At 57.7% G+C, this 26,040-nt stretch overlaps 1 protein-coding gene across 3 annotated transcripts in view; it reads left to right on the top strand.

The window, feature by feature from the left end:
• Positions 1–20,928: 20,928 nt before the first annotated feature.
• Positions 20,929–26,040, top strand: part of SYT7 (synaptotagmin 7) — a 63,585-nt gene continuing 58,473 nt past the window's right edge. The window contains exons 1-2 of one of the 3 annotated variants that reach the window (XM_060159008.1): positions 20,929–21,139; positions 24,007–24,154. In XM_060159008.1, coding sequence (XP_060014991.1) covers positions 24,103–24,154 — 52 coding nt within the window. In that variant the 5' untranslated portion in view covers positions 20,929–21,139; positions 24,007–24,102. Of the gene's footprint in view, positions 21,140–24,006; positions 24,155–26,040 lie in introns of those variants that run through there. The other 2 variants (XM_060159000.1, XM_060159002.1) reach the window with 2 other exon arrangements.

The raw sequence follows: 26,040 nt of genomic DNA on the forward strand, positions 1-26,040 counted from the left end.
GGCCAGGAGGGGTAGGGGTGGGCCCGGGAAGGGTTTCTGCCCCTCAGAAGGGCAGGCCTGACTGCTGAGCCCAGAAAAGCTGACAGTGTGCTCAGCACTGCTGTCAATCAGCACAGACGGGGTAATCCTCGGGGAGATGCCAGTTGGGGGCGAATGATGTCTCAGTGACGCTGCTAATCTGGGGGCTCAAGCTGCCCGTGAGTCAGGTGGTGACTGGGTTGAGTAACTGGGTAACTGATGCTGAGTCGGGGGACAGGGGGCTCCCCCTGCTTGGGTGAAGAGGCAAGGCCCACCTCTCAGGCCCCCTGCCCAGCAGCCCCTGGCCCCCTTGCCCCCTGACCCTCCCGCTGTTCTATAAGACTCCAGCATCCAAGGGACAGCCAGCCAGGCTGAGCCCAGAGGCCTGGAAGGGGAAGGAGGACCGAGGCAGCGGCTGTAAAGGTCAGCCCTTGGGGCCAGGAATATCCACGATGCAAATGTGGAATTTACACTCCCGAGTGCCCGCTGGCCGGCCTGCCGGCCTGTCTGTATGCCAGCCAGCAGCCTGGGCAGCACGGGCACAGCAGATGTCCTGGGCAGTGCCCAGAACCGGGTAGCTCTGGGATTCCCCACTGCTGAGGACACCTCCCCAAGGAGGGCCCTGGGGTATGGGGAGGGGAGGGGCCTCAGCAGGGCCCGGGCAGGGCTGCTCTGGCTACTGGGGTGGGGCGCATCCTGCTGGACCCTGGCTGTCTGCCTGGGATTTCCACCACCAGTTCTACTGGCTCCACAGCTGAGAGGTCCTAGGGGCCAGACAAGAGCAACTGGACCCCAACCAGCCCTCCTTTCTGCTTCTCTGGCTTCCCTCAGATTCTGTCCAGGGCCAGTTCCCTTCCATGAGACTTTACTGACCTTTCCGGGCACCATCGTTGAGCCTTGCTGCAGGCCAGGGCCTTTCCTTTAGACTCGCTAATATCCTGTGATTATCATCCTGCTGTCCCAGGAGAGGAAACTGAGGTTCAGAGAAGAAAGTCCCTTGGCGAGATCACACACGCACGGAATTGTGGGGCTGGGACTCAGACCCGGGTCTCCATCATCTCCGACATGCAGGGAGCAGGTTCCTACGCTTTGCTCGGCCCCACCAGTCCTGGCCACTTAGCCCAGAAGACCTGAAAAGATGTCCTCCTCACCCTGCACCAGGCACCGAGAGTCTGTGCGTGTGTCACACTCAGCTGTGCGGTACGCAGTGCTCTGCAGTGAGCACCGGGCCAGGAGTCCTATGTTCAGGACCCGATCTGCGCCGGGCTTGCTGAGTGACCTCGAGAACTTCACCTAGCCTCTCTGAGCCTCGGACTCGGCAGTGACCCAAGGGCGATGGTCAGAGATCTTTCTAAGTCGGCCCCCTGCCCACTCCTCCGTGTGTCTGGAACCCCCAAGGGCTGAAGCGACCTTCTTCTCTCTTTGCTCTTTCAGCTCCCACCCGCCCCAGCCGCAACCAGTGCAGAGCTTGACACCCCGTGGGTGCTTGATACAGCTCATCCTTGCCTGAATGACACACCCGTCACTCTGAGTCCCCTGGGAGGCTGTCCACAGCCTCCTCGGAAGGCTTCCAGGCAGAACACTTCTCAGGGCTCAATCTTCGTTTGCAAACTTACTCATTCTCCCTCTCTTTCTCTCTCCCTCTTTCTCTTTGTCTCTCTCTCCCCAGCCCTCACGCACATACGCACATGCACACACACATGCACACCCTTGCCCCAGGGAGCCCTTCTCCACCGTCCATCATGTCACGTCACATCACACTCAGCCACTGGACCATCAGAGCCTCTAATGCTATTGACACTGCCCCACCGTGCTGGACGGGTCGGCCCAGAGTTCAGAGCTGTTCTTGGGCCTTTGGGGCTTGAAAGGGGGGAGCAGGAGAAAAAGACCTTAGTAGTGAAGGCCTCACAGTCTCCCCAGAGCCGCCTGTTGGGTGGTATAAGGGGAACCGCCCCTCCTGGGCAGCTGGAGTCTCCTCAGCCTTCTTGGGACTGAGGCCAGCCTGGAAGAGGGGGCAGGTGAGGGAGGCACTTGACGCTTGCTTGTAGGAGGTGTGGGTGAGGTGAGGCCGGGAGGCGGCCACACAGTGAGGTGGACTCCTGACCCCTGGCTCAGTGCCTTCCCTCCCCCACCTCTGGGCCTGCTGGGGAGGATCAAGAAACATTCACCAGCTGGTTGTCGGTTGTACCAGAGAGAGGGCGTGGACTCAGGGAGCAGAGGAGCCAGGCCTGAGGGACCCAGGGCCAAATGAGCACAGGCCGCTGAGGCTGTGGGTTGCCTGGGGAGGGGAGGAGGGGAGGGTTCTGGAAAGACAGAGGCCTGGGGGAGCCGCCCGCAGAAGTTGCTGCTGCGAAACATACCCCCGTGGGTGCCACGGGAGCTGGTACTGGCTCTGCCCTCCGGGGATGCTGACCTGCCTGGAGCTGAGGACCAGCGGAGCCCACCTCCTGCTGAGCCTCTGCCCTCGAGGGCAGCGCTGGGGCTCTGGGAGTCCTTCTCAGGGAGGCCCCACCCCAGCCAGGGCTGTGGGGAACCAGGTCTTGTCCATCACCTACTCCTGGGGAGGAACATCCACGGGTGGGCCCAGAGCCCAAGTGGGGCTGGGGAGGGCAAGGAGCGGGGGTGGCCCTCACCCTGGGGAATCTTCAGCAGCCCAGCACTGGATGGCAGCCAGAAATGAGGAAGGAGCATGGGCTCCAGGCAGACAATGTGAGTTCAAATCTCTCCTCTGCCTCTTCAAGGCTGTGGGACCTTAGGGAAATACCTAACCTCTCTGGGCTTCCGTTTTCTCCTGTATAAAATGGGACAACTGCTATCTGCTTCCAACGGTGCTTTGTGAGAAATGAACATAACATCACATGCAACACGTGCTTGGCACGGTGCCTTCCTGCTCAGTAAACAGCCACCGATATATTTGCTGTTCTATTTATTTATTTATTTATATAAATTAATTAATTTATTTTTGGCCGCGCTGGGTCTTCGTTGCTGCGCGCGGGCTTCCTCTAGTTGCGGTGAGTGGGGGCTGCTCTTCGTTGCGGTGCACGGGCTTATCGCGGTGGCTTCTCTTGCTGTGGAACACAGGCTCTAGGCGCATGGGCTTCAGTAGTTGCGGCACAGGGGCTCAGTAGTTGTGGCTCGTGGGCTCTAGGGCACAGGCTCAGTAGTTGTGGCACACAGGCTTAGTTGCTCCTCAGCACGTGGGATCTTCCCAGACCGGGGCTCGAACCTGTGTCCCCTGCACTGGCAGGCGGTTTCTCAACCACTGCGCCACCAGAGAAGTCCCATAATCGCTGTTTTAAAATTTCTAACCACAGTGACGTACCGTTATTCAAATATCTGATTGGCAAAGCTCACAGAGTTTGATAAAACACTGTGCTGGCAAAACTATGGGAGAACAGGCAAATGCAGACACGGCTGGCTGGAGGGTAGCCTGACGCAGCCCCGGTGAGGGCGACTTTCACTCCCTCCTTTCCTTTATGGCTGCTCGTAGCCACGTCCCACTCAGCTGTTCCACTCGGAATTTCTCTGTAGGTTCACTAGCACACATTTGAGGTGGCGTACGTACACGGTTATTTATTACAATATTTAATGTAATTACCCAACACTGGAAACAAGCTAAACGTGCATCCGTAGGAGATCAGTGAAATAATTTGTGGCCCCTCCATACAATGAGGTAATGTGCAGTCATAAAGCAAGAGTGGGGAACGGTTTTCCAACTGACATACGACAATAACCAAGAGATAGCTTTAAGGGAAGTTAGCCAGGTACAGAGCAGGATGTGTATGCATTTTAAAAGCAGAGCACATGAGAACAGGTATGAAGGTGATGGTTGATACATGGAATAGAATATCTCTGGAAGAACACACGGGAGCTGGCAACAGTGCTCCTTTCTGGAGAGGGGACCTGGGTGGCCGGGCCGGAGTCGAGGAATGACCTTCCGCTGTACGTCCCTTTTGAATTTTTTTTTAATCAGGGTGTAGTTGCTTTACAACGTTGTGTTAGTTTCTGCTGTACAAAGAAGTAAATCAGCTGTATGTCCTTTTGAATTTTGAATCATGGGAATGTATTACCTATTCAAAATACAAAGGTAAATTATTTTTTAAAATTTTTTGGTAGTCTTTTTTTAGATATCCGCTTTAAAAATTAGACTCTCCTTGCTGAGACTGAGCCTTAGGTGTGCTTTTGGCTCCATGTTTCCAGGGGTGGGAACCTCAGAAGCTGGGCCCAGGGGTCTGGGCAGTGAGGTGGGACCCCCAGGAGTTGGGTGGGCCAGGCCTGTGACCTCAAGTCCACCCCAAAGGCAGGAAAATGTTGGGACCAAGGAGCTACGTTGGCACCTGCTCAGCCATGGCCCCAAAGTTGGTGTAAAGCCCTAGAGGACAGGTCGGCCCTCATTACATTCCGCCCACATCTGGCTGAGGCTGGTACAGAGCGGGCGTGCTGAGGGGGGAGTGGGTGGATGGGATAGGTACGAGTGGGTGGATGGGATAGGTACGAGAGGGTCCTGGGGTTGAGGTCACCGCTACTGCCCCTCACGTGCAGAAACAATGAACATGCCACATCTTCCCAACAGCCATTATCAAAAGCTCACACCCTCCCCTGGGGATTCTGGCCCTGCTGGCGCCCGAAGTGTTCAGAATCCCATCAGGGAAGGCTCCTCTCCCTCACCGAGCACCTGCCGTGTCCCTGTGCCAGGTGCTTTCGCTCGTCATGGAACAGGCCCCGGGCAGCCAGGACCGCTGTCTCACCTGCCCACGCTCCCTGCGGGCTGTGCCACGCTGTCAGCTGCCCCCTGGCAAGTGCACACCTGGGGCTGGCCCTGTCCCCAGCCCCCCTGCCCAGACCCCTGGCCCACTCCCAGGGTCTAGTCAGCCCTGATGCCCAAGCACCTGTGGCCCCCGGGCGTGACAGCATCACAGACACCCAGGCAGGACGAGCAGCAGAAGCTGTGCTGCCAGGAGACCGTCTCCCTGGATTCTGACTCTGAGGCGGCAGCAATGTGGAGGAGGGAGGGTGCCGCCCACCCACTCCCAGAGCGGGGGATGGTTGGTGCTGGGCTCTCAGAGATCGGGGGTGGGCCCTCCACCAGGACTGGTCACTGGGGGCTGCCTTGTGTACGGAGAAGCCCCTTCCCAGTCTGTTAGTGGTGGGACCAGAGCAGAGAGGGACTGAGGGTAGGTGGCTCCCTAGGGACAAAGGCCTCAGGTGATGGCTTTTCCAGCATCGCCAACACCAGAGGGTCTTCGCTGGACTCCACAAATGGAGGAGGGACTGCCGTACACTTATCTCAACAGGTGGTTATAGACCTACTGTGTCGGGACTTTCACCTACATCGTGATTAAACCTCATGAAAAGCTGGGATGAATATTCCCATTTTGCAGAAACTGAGGCTCAGAGAGATGGTGACTTACCTGCCCCCAAAGCCCCTGATCTCTTTTCTGCCTCCCCATTACTGTCTCTTCCCGTCATGCCTCTGGAGGGGCTTGTACGTCCTGGGTCAGCTCAGATGCACAGGCCAGGGGCATTGGAGCCGGGTAGAACCTACAGGAATGAGCACTCCGGGAAGAGGGCACAGCCCACTCGAAAGTATCTAGAGGTGGGACCGTTCAGAAAGTGGACGCGAAGTGTGGGGTGTGAGCTTGGTCTCGACAGTGAGGAGGATGAACATGGGGAATGGAGGGAGGCTGGGAGGCTAGTCAAGAAGGATGGAGTTCGAAAGCCAGGAGAGAAGCATTGGGGCACCAGGGGAGGTTTCTGACTGGGGGACAGGCACGATGAGAAGTGTCTTTCTAGAAGATGATTCCTAGAGGAGGCGATCAGGCCACCAGTGGGGCACCAACTCAGGAAGAGAGGCCCTGGGGCAGGTGCAGTGACAAGCAGGACATGGGAGTTGAAAGAGAGAATCCTTGGACTGAGGCCCAGTTGTACTGCTCACCAGCTGTGTGACCTTGGGTCAGTTACTTAGCCCCTCTGGGCCTAAGTCATCTCATCTATAAAATGGGGATGGTGGTAACACACCTCCTAGGGCTGTTGTGAAGACAAAGTGACTTAAAACATGTCCAGCACTCAGAGCAGGGCCTGCTAGAGCACAGTAAGCCCTGAGTCTCAGTTGTTATTTGTTATTACTGTCACCCTGGTACTCAGCCCTGAGCTACGTGACATGTCGGTTCTCTCTTCTTGCTCTGGGGGGAAGCAGATGGGAAGGCATGAAGCCCAGTGGGAAAGGAGGAGCTGCCCTCACTGCAGACCGCCGTGTCCCTGACCCAGATCTACGTGGCCCCCAGTTTTCATATGCCTGGTTAAGGTGAGCAGACAGGCGAGGACTGGCCCTGCCACACCCTGTCCTTGCCCCGGTTCCAAGTGTTTGGGGGGACTTTATACCAGCTTCCTGGACAGGGATCCTGTGCCCACCTACCAGTGTCCAAGGCAGGCTCCAGTGTCCCCCCTGCAAGGCTAGAGAAATGGGGGGAGGGTGATGTCTGCGCAGAGGGCCGGCAGGCCCGCCCAGGAGGCTCTAATGAGGCGTGTGAAGGCCACAGAGGCTGCCTCGGGGTCAGGGTGATGGGAGGGCACGCGAGGTGGGCCTGGCGTAGCTGCGGCAGTCGCGGTCATCAGCCCTTCGCCGGCGGCTGCTGGGATGAGCAAGCACGCTCCGTGTCCTCCGGCTGCAGTAACTCTAAGCCGCTCCTTACCTCTCCCCGGCTGCCAAGGGTCCCTGCCTCCCTAACCCCCCTTCCACCCTTCCTCTACCCCTCACACGTGTGCAACAGCTGGGCTCCGAGACAGCCCGTTCTCAGCAGGCCCAGCACCATCCGTCCCCCTGGGGAGTAGGCTCCGCAGAGGGCGTGCCAGGTGCCTGTGCCCTGGAAAGGCAGGGTGGAGCGCAGGTTCTCCTGGCCTGGTGCTGGGGCCTCTGAGCCTCACTCTGTTCCCCACAAATGGGCCAGGGGTCCAGGCTGGGGGCTCAGGAGGCTGGGGTCTGTCTGTGGCCCCTGATGGACATTCAATGACTCGTTTCCCTGACACGTGAACCTCAGGGTCTCCATCTGCACGATGGAATGGCTGTCCAGCTCCCTCCCGGCTTCTCCAGCCAACTGGACCCACTGTGTGAAGGAGCTTTCCTGACATGTTTTTCCTGGGGCTCCTGTGTGTGTTGGGGTCCAGTAGAGGATACTGAACTGCTGACTCCTTTGGGGTGTGGATGGGGTGCAGTGGAGACAGAGGAGGGCAGAGGCACCTGTTAGCTCCGCCCAACCCCAGGCTGCTCCCCAACTTTGGGGTCCTCAACCCCCTCAGTGCCCTCCTGCCTGGATCCCACGACTTGTTCTCCACAGCGGCCCCTTCCCAGAATTGGGAGGAGCCATCAGGACCCTCAGGAGTAACAACAGCAACTGAGGCTTGTGGAGCGCCCACCCTGAACCCTTTGAAGGCTTTACACCGGGTGCTCTCACAGGTGGGGTGCTCTCATCCACAGGTGAGGGGCCTGAGGCGCAAAGGGCCCCAGAAGTTCACACAGCTAGCACGTGGCAGCTCTGGGGTGTGAACCACGACTTGTGTGACCCTGGAGCCCCCTCACCGAGCCATAGAGCCACACGTGGTCCAGCGCAGGCTCCGGGAGCAGGGGCTCCCCTTCTCAAGTGGGAACTCAGTGAGGCTGTCCCATTAGACTTCATACCCGCCTGGCACTTGAGGGGACGCACGGCAACTGTTCGGTATAGGAGGGAATCCTCAGCAAACTGCTTAAAGCAGAACTGCTCTGACCGAAGCAAAGATAGGCTCCCGTCGGAAAATTGAATATGTACTTCTCTCCCTGCCTCTCCTTTTCGGAGAATAAAACTGAAGTTGAGAGAAGGGAGGGACTGACCGGAGTCACCCATCATATTGGAGGCAGAGTCAATACTAGACCCAGGTGGTGGGACTTCCCCAGCGGAGTGAGAAGGAGACTCAGGGCTCTCTCGCCTCCCAGAGGGTGATGGCCTCGCTCCCCGCTCCCCGGCCCCTTTCTCGGGCTGAGCCAGAGAAGAGGGCTGGAGACCCAGCCTGCGCCCCATTCTCTGAGCACCTCCACTAACGGGCCTAAAGGGCTCCGTGGGTGTATCAGGCTTCCCGGGCTCCCACCAGCCGCCGCCCTGGGTGGTACCCTGTCCAGTGACAGCCCATGTGTGTGTGTAGTTCAGGGCCGCTTCATTCCCCACTGTTGACACACCCGTCTCCCTTATTCCATCAGCAAACACTGGGCCTAGAGAGACAGTCTAATTGGCTGGCAGTGTCCTACTCCCAGCTCCCCTCCTTGTCTAAACACACAGCCCTGTTTGTCCTGTCTGCCCAGCCACCAGGACCACACTGTCGCCCAGATCCCTGCTCTATCAGCGACTCAACCCCCTCTTGCTCCCACAGAGTCCCCGCCAGAGCAGGAGAGGCCCATGGAACACTCTTAGGACAACCCCTAAGTGCCTACCCAAGCAACACCTCCTCCACTTTGACAGATGAAACAACCCAAGAGGGAAGGGAGTGGCTCAAGGTCACAGTACAGGAGGACAGGGCCAGCTTCTAACCGCTCTCTGTCATTTGAGCTCCGTCTCTGTGTCTTTGCAAGTGCTGGTCCTTTTGCCAGGAAAGCCCTTCCTCGGTGTGGCCTCAGCCCACCAAATGAATGACAACCTCATTGGCATCTCCACGTCACCCCCGCACGCTACCTCCGTTACAGCCAGTAATGCCTACTACCTTCTAGATCACCCTGCAAGTTCCCGAAGGCCAAGACCTGGGTGATTCATCTCCAGGCCCCCATTCCCAGCCCAGGGCACCCAGAGCGAGGCCCTGATAAAGGACTGGCATTGGAGAATCGGCGGGCTTGAGTCAGAACAGGTTCTCAGTCCTGGTCCAGCCTGGCCCCTCCTTGGCCCCTCTAGTCCCCGTGCCAACTCTCCTGGCCGCGGCTATTCCAGGAGTCCTTTTGCGCACTGCTCCCTGGTTCCAGGATCCCAGCGGGCTTTTCGGACCACGTCTGCCTCACTTCGCCAAGCCTGGGCCCAGCCCGGGCAGAGCCTCTATGGGCTGTTGTGGGTGAGTCATGGGCAGACTGTAAACAACTCCACAGAGCACTGGCTGTACCACCCGGGCCCTGGCACCCGTCCTAGCCTTGCCGGGGGGATCTAAAAGAAGCCATGGCTGGCACCCACGCACCCACTATGGAAAGGAGAGGGTGGAATAGAAACAGGGGAGGCCTCCAGATTTGCATATCAACCTGTGCACAGTGGTCTGCAAAGCAGCCCCACCCAGGAGGGGATTAAACAGAACCTGGGGGCTGGGAGGGGGCAGGTAATCAGGAAGGGACATGCCTGCTGGGAAGTTAAATTTTTTGAGCACCTACTATGTGACAGGTATAGCTGCAGCGCTGGGAATATTGTAGTGAACGAAACAAGGCCCCAGGCTTTGGGGAACAGGAAAAGCAGAGCAGGGTAAGGGAGGATGTGGGGTGGCCGCCTTGCTCATCATTTGAAAGATACTGTAGAAAAACGAAATCTTGGGGAGTGTTTTCCAGTCCCTTGACAGATGTGGAAACTGAGGCCCAGGAAGGCTAGGGATTTGCCTGAGATTGCCCAGGAAGACGGGCCAGAGGCAGACCCCAAGACCCTGTGTGTGGGCTCAGAGGTGAGGTTGACCCCGATGTGGTCCATGCACGGCCTCATTTCTATGGTCCTGGGGGGTGGGGGCTGGAAGAGCCCAGGACCTCTCTCCTCCGCCCCTTGCGGGAGGGGCCCCAGGGCACTCAGCAGCAGCAGAGGCTCCTGGGTGAAACCAGTCTCTGAAGTCACTCCGCGGTGTGTTCCCACCAGCCTCCTCCATCTGCCCATCTGTAAACGGCAGCTCTGACTCCGTGCTCCTGAAGGGCTTCCCCAGGACCGAGAAAGATGCTTCTTCACTCCCCGGGGAGCAGCCAGCTAAGGCTGCCAGGACGGTCTGGCGTCTGAAAACTCTGCTACCTCCACTGCAGCCCGGGCCCGGAGCTCTAGGAACGCTGAGTGACTCCATTTCCCCAGCTTCAACAGTCTTGGCTGCTGTAGGGTCAGACCGCGAGCACTGACATTTCAGAGGCTCGCGCTCTGCTAAGTGAACATTAGACACAGCTTACTTAGCTGCTGAAATCTGCGGCTGCCTCCTACATGCTGTTTGATAAGCTTTTGTTGTCACCTCCCTCTGGTGCTGCATCCCCGGGACCTGGGGCGGCTTGTTTGCCCAGAGCCAGGAGGTCGGGGGGCAGGGTGGTAGATGGTGCAGAACCCTGGCTGGGGGCCACTGCCCAGCTGTGTTACCTTGAGCACAAGGCTTGCCCTTTCTGGTCTGGAAATGGCTTTCCATAATGTGACCCGGCTTCTCTGTCCAGCAGCCTTTTCACCGGGCCACTCCTGGGTGCGGTCCCAAGCTTGGGACAAAGCCACCTACTCTTGGGTCCCTAAGCCAGCTCCCCACTCTCAGCCATAACCCCCGACCCAAACTATTTGTCATTCCGGGACCCTTGCATCTCTTCCAGGCAGAGCCTCCTAGGATCCCTTCTCCAATGCTGCCCTTCCCTTTTCTGAGCCGCCAGCATGCCCTGTCCAGGCTCACTCTGGACAGTGTCCTGGACCACTGTGCAGGTGGGTGCTCCATGCCATGGGGCTGGGGTTGGGTCTTATCAACACCTGGACACCTTGCACAGGCCTGGGACATGGTTGATCTCTACAGATGTTCATTCAGTCATTCAGTTATTCAACAGAGAGCTCTTGGGGCAAACTGTGGAGCCTGCTCCATGCTGGGTAATGGGATATGGATATTAGAGGCTAATAAGGCACAGCCTGACGCTTAGTCCGCTGAGGAGAAACACAACTACATAGCAGGTGATTAGAGCTCTAGTGGAGAAGAGCCCAGGGAGAAGCGGGAGCACATATCAGGGCTACTCGATCCTAGGAAAACCAGGGAAGGCTCCCTGGAGGAGGCAACATCTAAACTATGACTCAAAGGATCAGTAGGAGTTAGCCAGGTGGAGGGAAGGGTTCCAGGAAGAGGGAACATCCCAGACAGAGTCTGGAGTGTAAAGGAGGCATGGTTTATTCTGGAAACTCTCAGTAGTCGGGCTAGCCCCCCGATTATCTGGCTCTTTCCCACTCCTCTAATAAAGAAAGGGAGATCATTCTCTCCCATTGGATGAGTTTCCCAAATTCCTATCCCTGCCTGAACAGACGGAGGACTCCCAAGAGGCTGACCATTTGCCACATGCCCCCTGATCTGCCAGTCACTTTTCCGCTCTGAGCCTCAGTTGCCTCATCTGTTAAATGGCGGGGCGTGGGGGGGGGGTGCGGAGGCAGGCCCTCAGGCCCACATAGTTAATATTTTGAGAGGCCCAAAGGAGAAGACAGCAGGCTCAGTCCTTTCCCTGCCTGGCCAGCAGGTGCAGCCTGAGTTGGGGCCTGGGTCCACAGCGGTGGGATGCGGGGAGATCGTGCCCACCAGTCTGAGGCCAGGCTGTGGACCCCTGTCTCAGGAGTCTCTCTTTCTGGGCCCTCCTCCCTCCCAGCCCCTTTGGATGGGGATTAAAAAAAGAAACGGGGCTTCCCTGGTGGCGCAGTGGTTGAGAGTCTGCCTGCCGATGCAGGGGACACGGGTTCGTGCCCCAGTCTGGGAAGATCCCACATGCCGCGGAGCGGCTGGGCCCGTGAGTGCCCGCTGAGCGCATCTGGAGCCTGTGCTCCGCAACGGGAGAGGCCACGACAGTGAGAGGTCCACGTACCGCAAAAAAAAAAAAAAAGAAAGAAACGAAAGAAATGGTCCTCCCACCACCTGGCAGGCGTGCCCACGATGAGAAATGCCTCTCTGCTGAGCCCTCGCTACCACTCAACCCTACCTGTCCTGATCTTCTGGCTGCCCGCCCCCTGCCTGACTGCGGGAGGGGTGGAAAAGGCATCCCTCACGGTGGGCTGGGGACTCGGAGCCTAGGTGTCAGGGCAAGGAGGACAGAGCGGGGAGAGGGGAGCCCTAGGACCAGCTTGACGCCGGTCCTTCTTCCCTTCCTGGTTTATAGGGAGAGCGTGGGGAGGGAGTGGAGTCCACGACCAGCAGACACACCGAGCCTGGCTCAATTCCCGGAAAGCCTGGGCCCCCATGAAGGGCTTAACAAGCTTATGGAATCAGACTGGCAGGGTCAGGGGGGACATCAGAAATGGTCTCATCCAATAAATGGGAAACCTGAGGCCCAGAGAGAGGCCAGGGCTTCTCCAAGGCAACACAGCAAGTTAAAGGAGGCAGATACAGGACTAGAACTTGGGGCTTCTGAGTCCTGTCCCAGGGCTGGGACCAGCGGCGGGGAAGGAAAGCAGGGTCACCTTGAGGACTGTGACAAAGCCAGGCCAAGCTGCTGCAGGGTCAGGATCCAAGCCTGACCATGGCTTCAATGCCTCCCCTATGCTGAAAAGGTTTGTCCATAGGTGGGCTGGGTTCCTGTCCCACCAACTGGGTTGCAATAGGAGGGAGATAAGGAATTCGTGCTTAGATCTTCCGAGAAGCCAAACTTCCAGACCTTTTGACATTCCAGAATTACAGAAATGCTGGAAGGAACCTTCTGGATCACCTATGGATGAGGGAGCTGAGGCCCAGGGAGGGGAAAACTGTCCCAAAGCCCAGACCCCAATGAGTGGCCAATGCATGTCTTCTGACTTCTAGTCCAGCCTCTCCTGGTATATCAGTGGTTAAGAGGCCAGGCTGTGGGTGGAGTGTGACAGACCTGGGCTCGAACGCCTGCTCTGCCACTCACTGGCTGTGGGACCTCCCTTCAATCCCTAGTCTCTCTGAGCCTCAGTTTCTCCATCTGTAAACTGGGGATAGCAGTACTGACCACATAGGGTGCTCTAAGGATTTAATGCAATGACACGAGCCACACAAGGGTAGACCTGGCCTCATTCGCCACTGTGTTCCCAGCACCCAGAACGATACCTGACCCACAGCAGGCCCTCGGGAAAAGGGAACGCTTATCATCACTGTGCGCCATGCTACTTCTGGCTGACGCCTTCAACTCCCAAGTCCCCGGAAGGAAAGTGGAGGAATCTGGCTGCTGTAGAGGGAAGCAGCCAGCGTCCTAGAAAGAACGGCAGTGCGTCCTTAGGCAAGTCCCATGCTCTTTCTGTTTGGTTTCTCCCCACGGTACAGGGTGGGCATTGCCAAGTGATGACTGAAGTCCTCCAGGTCCAGGAACTGTTCCTGCACCTTGTGCCATGGCCTTGCCTAAGGGCACTGACCCTTACCCTCTGGGGTACCTGGAGGGGGCGCCGAGGGGCAGGGCTGGACACGAGGGATGGGAATGAGGCAGTAGCCCATCTGCGAGGCTCCTGGGAGCCTGGGCTCTATTAGGCTGCCTGCTTGCAGGACACGTGAGTGATCAGGACAGCCAGGCATCAGCCCGGCCTGAGAGCCAAGCTGATGGTGGATGCCGCCTGGTTCATTACAGGGGTGAGGGGCAGGGCCAGGGCCTTGCTGAGCACCTCATAGGCTCCCACTCCCACGTCAGCCTTACCAGCACCTGGCACTCAGCAGCTCCCTTCCCACCAGGCATTGGGGAACGTAAGGAACATTGGGGATCTCATAACAGACTACAGAGTCCACTCTGGAGATTAGCACTCGCTCCGTGCAGGCCCCCGTGAGGGTGTCTACCTCCGGATTACAGGGGGTTGGGAGGATGAGTGAAATTCCAGGAGCAAGAGGCCCCAGCTGGGCATGGCGGAGCAGGTCCCCATGCCAGGGCTGTGAGCCCCCGCCTAGGGATGCCAGCTCCCATCCCAAGGTCTTTCCCTAGGGTGTTACCCCCATGAATCCTCCTATCCCCTCCCTCCATACACACACACATACACACACACACACACACACACACACACACACACACACACCCATGCCCTTAGCAGAATGCCCTGCATCACAGCCTCAGAGGAGGGGCTAGCCAGTGGGCTATTTTCTAGGGGTCCCAAAGGCCCACATCTGGAAGTCTGCAAGTCTAGAAAACTCTGGGCTCTGGAGAGAGAAAGCAACGTTCTGTCCTGACCCCTTGGAGGAAATGGCCTCCAGGGGCCAGGGAGGAAAAACAGGAAGGGCCAGGCTGGGCAGGAAGTCCTGGGGGTGGTGCCAGGCCAGAGGAAGAGGCGCCAGGAAATGGCCAGTGTGGCCCTGGCTGAGGGCTGAGTTAGGGACTGTCATGGGCTGCGCTGACGGCGGGGGGGGGGGGGGTCCGTCCCCAGTTGGCCGCCGCCCACCTGAGAGCTGCGTCAGGGCCCCCAGCTCACATGGTGGGAGCTGGCCACAGGATGGGGGGTGGAGTCCTCTGTCAGCAGGGGGACACAGACCTGACAGCTGCCCTCTTCTCCCCACTCCTTGGCAGGCAGGGGGCCAGAGCAAACTCCCCTCCCATCAGTCACGCCTTCACTCTTCATCCACTGAGCCCTCCTTTGTGCCAATCAACAACTCTTACTATTGCCCCTAATTCACAGATGAGAAAACTGAGGCACGGGGACAAGAAAACACTTGTCCAAGTTTACACAGCAAGTGAGTCATGGAAGAGAATTCAAACGCTGGCTGCCTGATTGCACAGCCCCTGCTGGAAACGGGAATGCTTAGGAAGAGACCCTCTCCTGGCGGAAACAGGGCAGTAAACTCCTAAAATTCAGTGGAGCTGGGGAGCCCGAGGAGCCGGGAGGTTGGCAGCTGACCTGGGCGGGCGGCAGGAAGGCTCTCTGCCGAAGATCCCTTCACAACTACCACCCCCTGCTCGAGGGGGAATATTTCTCACGATCTCCTCTCCTCACACCCACCCCTGCCTCCCCCACCCTCACTCTCAGCTGTGACCTTGTTTCCCACTCCCCGAAGACAATCCAGCCTCTCAGAAGTGCTTCCAGATCCACAGGGGCACATCCGCCCCCACCAGCATCTGTACCCACTCGCCCGGCCTCCCTCGTCCTGGGAGACACGACTACCCACGCTCCCGCCGCCACTGCCGCTCGGAGCCCAGCCTCTGCTCCGCTCAAGGACGTCACTCCAGCAAGTCTCCCCGGCCTTCGAGCTCGCTGCTCTCCCTCGCTCCCGCATCACCAGTTTTGCCCTCCCCACCAGATCTTTCCGGTCGGTCGGTGGACAAACTCGCTGTTCTTCCTCCCATCTTTTTTTTTTTTGTCATTTATTTATTTTTTTAACATCTTTATTGGAGTATAATTGCTTTACAATGGTGTGTTAGTTTCTGCTTTATAACAAAGTGAATCAGCTATACATATACATATGTTCCCATATCTCCTCCCTCTTGCGTCTCCCTCCCTCCCACCCTCCCTATCCCACCCCTCTAGGTGGTCACAAAGCACCGAGCTGATCTCCTGTGCCATGCGGCTGCTTCCCACCAGCTATCTATTTTACGTTTGGTAGTGTATATATGTCCATGCCACTCTCTCACTTTGACCCAGCTTACCCCATCTGAAACAAACCTGTCTTGATACCACTCCCCCGCCGCCAGCTACCACCATTCCCCTGCTCCCCTCTGCAGGGGAACCCCTCAGAGTTGTCCGTATCCACTATCATCCATGTCTCTCTTCCTGTTTCTCTCAGAGCCACCTCAATCTGGCCTTCCCGCACCCCACTGCATCGGAAGTGCTCCTGTCCAGATCGCCAGTGGCCTCCCCATGGCAAAATCCAGGGGTCAGTTCAGTGTGTGCACTGGCGCTCCTCGCAGCACCGGACGGTTGGGCACCACTCCCCCTGCTGTTGTGCTCCCCTGTTTTCTTCCAGCTTCTCTGGACCGTTCTTCCTTGGTCTCCTCTGCTGGTTCTTTCTCTTCTCCCAGACCTTGGTACCCCAAGCCCAGCCTCCAGTCCTGGTCTCTCTCAGTACTCACTCCCCTGGGCCATCCTACCCAACTCACTGCTTTACACCAACCACCTCTATGCCGATGACTCCCAAACCCATTCCTCCAGCCTGGACCTCAAATGCCCAACTGTCTCTTGGACAACCCCCCGCCCCCCACCGGCAGAGACAGCTTGAACCCATCAGGTGCCAGTGCCATTCTCACTCATGCAACTTGCTTTAACACACACATTCTGCCTGGGGGCGCCATCTCCCCTAAGAGGGCGAAAATTGCTTTTGGGGGGGTGGGGGGCAAAAACTTTTAGCTATTGCAATGGGGAACTATTTCTCACCATCTCCTCTCCTCACACTTAGCTATTGCAATGGTTTGTGACTCTCCAAAGGGCCAAAGTACATAAACGTATATACCCCACAGCTGTGGAATTAAAATTTCATAGGGAGGGGGTGATAGACGAAAAAAGTCTAAAAAGGCTCCTTGGGGGTGGGTGATAATTTTTAAAAAGGCTGAGAAGCAGTGTTGCTCTAACACAGATTTCTCATTCCAGTGGATGGCAAGCTTCCTTCCATCGCTCAGGCCAAAACCTTGGAAGTGATGTTGCCTGTTCCCTTTTTGTCACAACCCACATCCAATCCATCAGGAAATCCGGTTGCTTCTGCCTTCAAAATAGATCCAGAATCCAACCACTTCCCTCCCTGCTACCCCCACAGAATCTACCCTGGTCTGAGCTGCCTCATTTCTCGCCTGGATTATTTCTCGTCTCCCTGCCGCTCCTCCCTTGACACACAGCCAGAGCGATCCTTTTACAGTGTAAGTCAGCTCACGTCCCTCCTCACCTAACACTGCAGAAGCTCCCATCTCCCAAAGTTCTCACAATGGTCCTCCCTCCCCACTCCCCGTTCCTCTCCTGAGCCCTCTGCTATCCCTCTCTCCCTCACTCACTTTGCTCCAGCCCCACAAGCCTCCTAGCAAAGCCTCCAGGCACAGTTCCACCTCAGGGCCTTTGCACTAGCTGTACCCGATCCCCGGTACACTGTTACCCAGACAGCCACAACCCTCACCTCTCACCAGCCTTTGCTCTGATGCAACCTTGTCAACAAGGCCCGCCCCGACCACCCTGTCTCAAGGTTGCAATCCGTCCCCAGCGTTCCAGATCACCCTTAGTTCTCCAGACCCTTCATTTTCCCACAGCACACGTCACCTTATAGCATCCCATGACATTCACTTGCTCTGCTGATTGCTGATTGCCCGTCTCCCCCTGCTAGATGCCAGCTCCCCAGGGGGCTCTCTGTTTGGTCACTGCTGTCCACTAGCATGAGGTGAGGGTTGGCACATAGTAGGAGTGTCTGATACCCCCTGGACACCCACCCCAGGAGGGTTTCGGACTTTTCCCCCACTGGGCTCCATCACATCTCCCACCTTTGCACTTGTTTGCTTTCTCTGAAATGTACCCTCCCCTATACCCATCCACACACACACACACACACACACACACACACACACACACAGACACACCCCCCGAGACACTATCCGTTACTCAGAACCCTCTCAAAGAGCACTTTATCTCTTGTTAGGTCAGGAAGGGCCCTGCCTGTCAGGCAGGGAGTGAGCTTTTCTCCAAGAGCAATGGGAATTCATGGAAGGGATTTGAGCTTCATGGTCACATATGGGCTTTGATGCCCATAGATGGTGGGTGGGAGGGGAACCAGCTGGAGGCAGAGGAGGGGACCCAGGGAGGAAGCTGGTGAGAGGCGAGAGGACCCGCTGGCAGTGGAGGAGGGACGGGGGGGAGGCCAAGGAGGACTGGAGAGGTAGCCAGGAGCAGGGAAAGACCAGGCCTTGCCACCAATTCGGGGTGATAGGAACACAGCCGAGGTGTCTGATCCACAGGGCTGGATGGGGTGACGAGCTGGCCAAGCACAGGGAATGGGCAGGGATCACACTTCGCAGGGCAAAGGAGGTTCACAGAACAAGCTTCTCTCTCCCCCAGCTCCAGCCTCCATGCCGTTTCACTGGGGCATCTTGTACCCCAACACTTCTGGCCATCAAGGGGGCAGCCCATGGGGATTTGGAGACGGATGGGGTTTCCCCAGAGGAATCCAGACCTTGGACCTGGGATGACAGGGAGGGCCCCACAAAGGGGGCTTTTTCAGAACACAGGCCTGAAGCCTGTGCCCCTAAATTTACAGGAGAACGTCCGGCCAGAAAGTCCACACTTGCCTCACTTTCTGCCTGGCCTTGTTTGAGCAGACAGACAAATAGGACAGGCAGTGGCCTTTGTGACATCACAGGGACCCTTGAGCTCTCAGCCCAGCGTGTGGAGGATAGCAGAGGCCAGAGGGCATCTCCTGGTCAGACACAGCTGTCCGACAGAGCATCTCCTTGGAGGAGCCAGATATTCAAAACCACCTCATCTCACATCCTCATGTTGCAGATGGGGAAACTGAGGCCCAGAGGGAGAAGCGAGTTGTTGTAGGGTACGTCTGGTTTTCCCAGAGGGAAACTGAGGCTTCCTGGAGAGAAGGACTTACTGCTCTGATGGGGATAGACTAATAATATCGACATATATATAACTCATTTCTTCCCGAGAGTTCAGAGTGGGGCATATCTGTGATCTCATTTGTCCGCAAGACATCCCACTGGGACGGGTCGCAGGGCCACTCCGTGCAGATGTTGCGAAAATGCTCCGTCATCGCCCTCCCCCCCATAGCCTTCCTTTTCTTCTTCAGCCTCTATTATTTCCTTTCTTCTCCGATCCAATTTAATTCAGCAAAGATTTAAGAGGCCCCCCACTTGGTGCAAGGACTGGGCATTTGAGAAGCTTCTGGATTTCCCCAGGGCCAAAGTCATTGCTCTGTTTTCTGTGGTCTCAGAGCACTTTGTTCAAACCTGCATCTGTGCACATGTCATCGTCTTTCTATAGATCAACAGTCCTGGAGGGCGGGCTTGGTCTTATTCAAGCTTGCTTTCTCCCATAGTGTCTAGGCCAGGGCCTGGCATTCGGGAGCCTGGAGACATTCTTGCCCAGGGCATGCTTGCCCGAAGCATCTCTCCATTAGTGTACTTGTCCCACTGAATGCCAGTTACCCAGGGGATGAGTCCAGGTGGGGGTTGTGAATATGCAGAACCCAGCATACAGTAGCATAATGTCGGCTGAAGGGATCAATTAAAAAATGAAAGAAGGAAGACGAAGATGGATAGGAATGGGCTCTCCTTGCCGCATCTGTTCCATGGGTGGGGAAGGTGGGTAGACAGCAGGGCTGGAGAGGTGTACAAACACTAATAAAGTAGACAATTCCAGCGGAGTAGAGATGAAGAAGTACCGTGGGCCTACAGAGGAGGAGAATCACCTGGAAGAATCAGGGACGGCTCCCTGGAGGAAGTGGAATTTGAGATGGGCCTTGAAGGGTGGAAACACAGGGCAGAAACTCAGGAACAGTTTTTAGCTGAAGGCAGGGCACTGGGCAAGACAAGGACGGCAAGGTCCTCAGACGGGGGCTACTCTGTGTCAGGCAAAGTTGCTCGTACCTGACTCTGCAGGCAGTGGGGAGCCATTGAAGTCCTCGGGGTCAGAGGTCAGCATGATCAGATGACCAGAAAATCAGTGAGGAGGACCCTGGACTGGAATGGAGGAGGCAGTCAACGGATCAGGAGCCACTGCTGAGGCGGGGGGTGAGGGGATGAGTGTCTGACTTAGGCAGGCAGCCACCAAGTTTGCAATGAGGGTGTGAGAGGCTCCACAGAGAAAGGGTCTGAAGGATCTGGAAGCCCATTAGATGTGAGGGCAGGGCAGGTGAGGCTCTGGGGAAGTGATCTGGAGTTTGGGAGAGTGATGGGGCCTTAACAGGCATGGTGTGATCCCAGGGAGGGGCTGCTTCCCGAGGAGGTAATGGGTGGAGATCCTTCATTAGGAAGGCAGATGCCAGCTTGGGAGGGAGGTCAGGGCCCCAGAGACAGGGCTGGGAGTCGGGCTGAAGCAAAAGCCGAGGCCCTGGGAGTGGATGAGCTCATGCAGGAGAGAGTGTGGAGTGAGAAAGAAAATGGGGCTGAGAACAGAGCCTTGGAGGACTCTCACAGTTGTGGGAGGACAGCAGCAGGAAGAGAAGGGAGCCAGGAGGAAACGGAGCCGCCAGAGAGATGGGGGTGGTTCCCCCATCTTCTCTCTCTTTTCCAGGGCTGCCCCACCTCTGCTCCCCCCTCACCTCTCAAGAGCGGGGCTGGAGGGACCCTGGTGCCTGCCCAGCCTCCGGAAGGCTCCAAGGTGAAAGGCGGTGAAGCCAGCGATTGGAGTACTTGGGCTCTAGAACTGGTCGGAGCCAGGGAGGTGGGGGAGGGGGGAATGTCCCCTCCCTCACCCTTCCTGGCTGTGTGACCTCAGACGTGCGCCACACCCCCTCTGTTCCTCAGCCTCTTGGCCTTCCCGAGGGGATCACAACAGGACTTCTTCATCGGGCTATTAAGTGGGATACTGCATGTTATGCACTTGGCACTTGGGCCTGGCAGGCCCTCAGAGCTCAATAAACGGTGGCTGCTGCTATAATGATTATTACAGGGCCGGGACTGGATTCTGGCGCTCGGTCTGGCCGGGCCAAGGAGCCCAGCAGCCCCCGGAGCCTTTAGCGAGGAAGGGAGCCTGGCAACGTTAACTCTCCCAGCTCCCGGAGCGCTGAGGCCCCTTCTGTTACCCTCCCAAGCGCAGAGCCAGGCATCGTGGAACTGGGGCAGTCACAGCTCTCTGGGCGCGGATAACCCTTTCACCTGCTGAGAAAGGGGACCCCACACCCACTGCAGTCTTCAACTCCAGATGGGGCGCGGGGTTGGGGGCCTCAGACCCCGGGCGGGCGTATCGTGTCCCCAGCTCGGCGCACCCGCGTCTCCGGCGCCTCCTCCTTCGGGGCGGACGCGGACGGCGGACGCCTCCTCTCCCGTACGCGGTAATCCACCAGCTCACGCGGGCTCCGCGGCGCCCCCTCCGCGCACGCGCATCCCCGCCTCGGCCCCCGCCCGGCCCGAGACTCAGCTCCGGGCGCTCCGGGTGGGTCCGTCCAAGTTGACGAGAAGGACAGCCGCGCTGGGGGCGCCCGTCGCGGGGGCTGATGGCCCTGATCCTGATGCCTCGTCCCCCGCCCCTCACGGATTCCGCAGCCGGGGCCCACCCCCAGCGCGCCTTCTGCGCAGCCCTGCAGGAACCGGAGCGCGGAGGGGCGAGTGGCGCCGGCTGTGCTGGGGGCTTGCAGAGCGGGCGAAGGTCTTGAGTCGGTGGGTGCCGGCTCTTGTCCCCTCACGCACCGAGACCCGTACCTGAGACTTTTCAAAGCCTCATTTTCCCCTTCTCAGCTTCAGGCTAAGGGATCTCTTACTGGACCCTGGAAACAGGTTAATCGATCCCTTGGGCCGCGTGCCCGTCTATGCAGCCTCAGTAGGGAGGGGAGAAGAGGCGTGTTCCGCCGGAGTCTGGGGGATACTTACTCCGACCCCAGCCTTATCTGGACCGGGTGGGGGCTCCCTGGGAGGGGCGGGGGTTGACTGAACTGGCCCCTCTACCAGCGGGGCTCGGGTCTGGGGTCCCACCGCTGCAGGCAGAGCCGTCTAACGCTGGGTAGCCCCCATTAACTAGGCCACTGCTGGGGGTGGGCGGTGGCGGCTGGAGCTGACAGGCTTGGGTCTCTGGGGGAGGTGGCCCCAAGGGCCAGGACTTTGAACAAACCACAGAAGGTTTCTGCAATATCAAAAGAGCTCTTAGTCACTAATCTATGGTGGGGAGGGGGGCCGTTGGTGAAAGCGCCTCTCCTTGGTTCCCATCAGCGGAGGATCAAAAAGCATTTGGTCAAAAAACCTTTAAATACCTTGAAAGGCAGGTGAAGCCTGTTCGGTAGGCTCCAGGAGGTACTGAAATATTAGTCTGAGCTGCCGGCAAGCTGGCTCCAGCCACAGCGAGTGCTGGGGGAGGGGCCGCTGAGGCAGGAGGGAGAAATGGTGGGGATAGACCACCAGCCCTGCCCCACCATGACCCAGGAATCACCGTGGGGAGGGTGAGTAGGGCAGAGAACTGGGCTCAGACTCTCAGAGCTGGAAGAGACCTTGTAAATCTCTGGGTCAGGGTTTTTGTTTGTTTGTTTGGGGTTTTATTTGCCAAGCTGCGCTGCACGTGGGATCTTAGTTCCCAGACATGGGACCCAATCCGTGCCCCCTGCAGTGGGAGCACAGAGTCTTAACCACTGGACTGCCAGGGAAGTTCTGGGTCTGGGATTTTTATCTGGAACCTGTAGGACTCTCTCTCACCCAATTATGGACAGAATGTTGTGTCTGTATTTGAATATGTGTTTTTCTAGGGAACAGAGGTCCCTGGGGTTCACTAGATTCCCAGAGGAGTCCAAGGCTAAATTAAGACTAAAAATCAACATCCTTGTTGTACAGACTGGTAAACTGAGGCTTGGAAGGATGGAATCACTTACCTCAGGTCACTCAGCTTGTCATCGGCAAGCCAAGGTGATTCCACAATGCACCCTGATAAGGGCATCTCACTAGCCCCCATATCTCTGTCTGTCTCAGGGGCCCAGAGTTGCCTGAAACTAAGGTAGGGGTGTCTCAAAACAGAGGCCTAAGGCCAAGATTCTGACTGAGGGCGGGGCTGTGACCAGCAGGAACTGGCAAGGAGAAAAGGCAATAGCTTCCATCTTTTGGGGTGATGGGGGTTTGAGCTGCTGAGCCCAGCCCTCAAGGGTGTCAGGGTGACCATGGAGAGAGAGAGAGACTCAGAGCCAGAATCTGGAAGGGGAGGAGGTTACGGGGAGAAAGGATGTGGATGGGGCTGGGAGTGGGGAAGGGGTTTCTGGCAAGAGAATGTTTCAGGCCCTACGACATGACCCGAGGATGTGGAATGGGGACCCAGGGCTATGAGAGGTCAGTTTGGAGCAGGGTCTTTGGTCCCTGGGGCACCCCCCAGGGAACTAAGAAAAACACCTAGCCCTTGCCTTGCCATCTCCCCAGTGTATTCTCACAGACCTACATGGTGCAACTATTAGCCCCATTTTATGGATGAGAAAAGTGAGGCCCAAAGGTGTCAAGTAACTGGCCGAGGCCAAACAGCTGGGTAGTGGCAGAGGCAGGACCAGAATTTAAGTCTAGGACTCTTCCCTGGATGCTGTGGGCCAGACCCTGCCTCTTTAGTATCAGGCCTCCAAAGCAGGACCCAGCAGAAGTGTGGGCCCCCGGGTAGACCTCTGAGATGCGCGGGTTACTGGGTCTCCACTGTGAGGAGGTGGGCAGAGAGAGGGCTGCAGCTGCCTTCTAGGGGTTTGCCGTCGCGTCCTTTCTGGGGAGATAACGTCGGTTAATGTGCTTTTACCTTGTCCAGACTCTTGTCCTCTGTCGATGAGGAAGGGGAAGCCTGGGGCGGGGGTAGCTGCGGGGTTGGGGGCAGGGTGGCAGGACAGGTTGCTCCTGGTCTGGCCCATCCGCAGGCTCTGCTGCTGCCCTGCACGGCTGCCTACTGGCCCATCTCTGAGCCTGCCCCTCCTACATCAAGAGGATGCTGAGCCTGAGTCTCTTGCTACATGGATGGTGGCGAGGAGAGAGGTGTGTTTGTTCTGTCACGTGAGCTGCACAATCAGCTTCCTCAGCATTTTATTAATAATTCAGCCCATGTCCAAGGAAGCGGGGTAGGGGGGACAGGAGCTGTGGGGAGATAGCAGCACTGGAGACCATGGCAGATGGAGGCCAGAGGGGAACCCAGGAGCCCTGCCTGCTGCCGTGACCTAGCAACAGAGCCAGGTGGCCTCAGGGGCCCTGTTTAGGAGAGTGCAGGCCTGGCATCTGCTTCTGTGGGACAGAACGTCCCTCCCTGCTTCGCACCCCTCCCAAAGCGGACCCAGGACACCTGGACCCTGAAGACAGCACCAGATCAGAAGCAGGCCTGAGGGGTCCACAGCAAGCACCGTGACAGTCCTTGGAGAACCAGGTGCTGCCAACATTTCCTGCCACGACATGGAACCCAGGACACAGGGGCCAGCAGCGTCAGAGAATGAGAGTGGGATGGGAAGGGGAGAGGGCAAATCCCCAGGCCCTCCTCTGGGAGGGACCGGGCAGAACAGGGGTGATTCACACGCTCTGATCTCCTTTCTCAGAGGGACCTGTTCACTCCCCCAGGCTTCATTTCCTGCTTGTGCCCAGCCCTTTGTGAGTGCTCAGAAGACAGGAACTCACAGCTGGCTTGGCTGTCAATGATGCTCCAGCAGGAGAGAAGAGCCTTCAAATTCAAGAGAATGGTTCAAGGTTAGACATCTAGAAGAACTTCCCTGACAGGCGAAACATGGGAATTGGGCGTGTCCCTGTTAAGGGTAAAGTAATGACAGTAAATGGCATTCAAAATCGATCAGGGATAAGTTCTGTGCTCCAAGTACAGAACTTGGTGGGGGGGGAGGGATGAACTAGCTGCTCTTCACTAGGGCAGGGAGAGAGGCAGCTGGGGGTACAAGCAAGAGCAAGGCGAGCCTGGGGACCCTGGAGTCCCAGCCTGTTGGCCTGGCTCTCTGGGGTTTGCCAAAAAGGGGTGTGTGGATAGTGCCTGAACTCTTGGCTACTCGTGGATGAGACTGGCTGCAGGGCGTGTGAAACATAATGGCCCTTGACCAGGGGATGAGGAGCTGAGATTTCTGGCCACTGAGGAATTATGGGCTAGAACCCACAGTTGACTTTTTCCCTTCCCTATTTAATTAGAACATTCAATCCAAGGAAATCTGTCCTCCACCGGAACAGTCTACATGGAGGTTTGCTTGGGGGAATTTCCTTGTCTGTTTCTCAACCAGAAAAGCTGTGGGTGGAGGTGAATGTGTGTGTGTGTGCGTGTGTGTGTGTGTAAGAGGCTCCATGTGAGTTCAAGGCGATGGTTTGTGTATGTCAGTGTGTTGAGGGAGACTTGAGATGGAGGCTTGCCCCTGTGGAGGCTGTGGGAAGGTGGAGGTGTGGCTGGGTGTGAGCTGAGCAGTACAGAGTCTGCTTCTCGAGGTGACAGTAAGAACCCTTGACTCTGGAAAGCCTGGTTCACCTGTGAACTGCATTCTCAGTGGAGGGGAGGGGAGGATGCTGTGGCAGGCCCAGGGCTTTTGCCCCCCTGCTTATTCCCTTCAGTTCAGGGTAGGGGCATGCCCTGTATTGTGTGAGCCTTCAGCGTCCGTATCTCGTTGTGTAGGAGGTTTATTTGTGTACCTGTGTGTGTGTGTGTGTGTGTGAGGAGGGGGTGTACCTGAAACCACCAATGGTTCAGTTCCAGGCTTTTAAAAGCCCTGGGATACGGGCCCCTTCTCCTCCCTCCCCCAGAATCAAACAGTTCCAATTCTGTAGAGGAAGGAGAATTAGGGTTCACCTGATTTGGACTGTGCTGAGCTGACAGAGGGACAGAGAGGGCCAAGTGAGCCCCAGGGTTGGAAGGGGAAGGAGGCCTTTCTTTCTTACCCCCTGAAGTTCTGAGGTCAAGGAAAAGGAGGGGGGCACTGGAGGAGTGGAGCGCGAGAAGCAGGGGCAGAGGCTAAAAGGTCTGTTTTCTTCTATTGTGCGGCTGGGTTAAGTGGGGAGGGTCACTAGGCCTAGTCCCTCATAGAGGGTGGAGCTCCTAGACTCCAGCTGTGCGCAAGCTCTGGGGATGGCCAGAGTGGTGGACCCAGGCTCAGCGCTGGCAAAATTCCACTCCTGGTTTTTACACACGCCAGCTCCCCTTCCCGGGACGCCGCGCTGTCGAGTCCGGGGCTGACGCCCTGCAGCCGCCACCGAGCGGAAAACCCGGAGTGGATTTCCACGCCTTTTGGAACGGAGTCAAAGGGCACCTCGGAGGAGGTGGCCGGCTCCGCCGCCCTGCGGGGTTCGAAGCCGCTGCCATCAGGGGCGCACAGGCGGGGTGGGTCGATCAGTGCGGCGGGACCCGCAGGCCCAAAGAGCCCAGCCGGCGGGCTCCGTGCCCTCCCTGCGGGGGCTGCGGGCGGGGCGTGGGGCGGCGGTGGTGCCCTCGGGGCGGCGGCGGGCGCGGGCTGCAGTGCGGCGCGCGGCCAGCAGCGGGCAGCAGGCGGTGGCTGAGGCGCTCGACAGCGGGCGGGCGGCGCCGGCGGTGCCCAGGGCGCGCTCACACACGAGCTCACACACACATACACACGGCCTCGTACACACTC

The sequence above is a fragment of the Lagenorhynchus albirostris genome, chromosome 9, assembly GCF_949774975.1.
Source record: "Lagenorhynchus albirostris chromosome 9, mLagAlb1.1, whole genome shotgun sequence".
NCBI classification, from domain to species: domain Eukaryota; kingdom Metazoa; phylum Chordata; class Mammalia; order Artiodactyla; family Delphinidae; genus Lagenorhynchus; species Lagenorhynchus albirostris.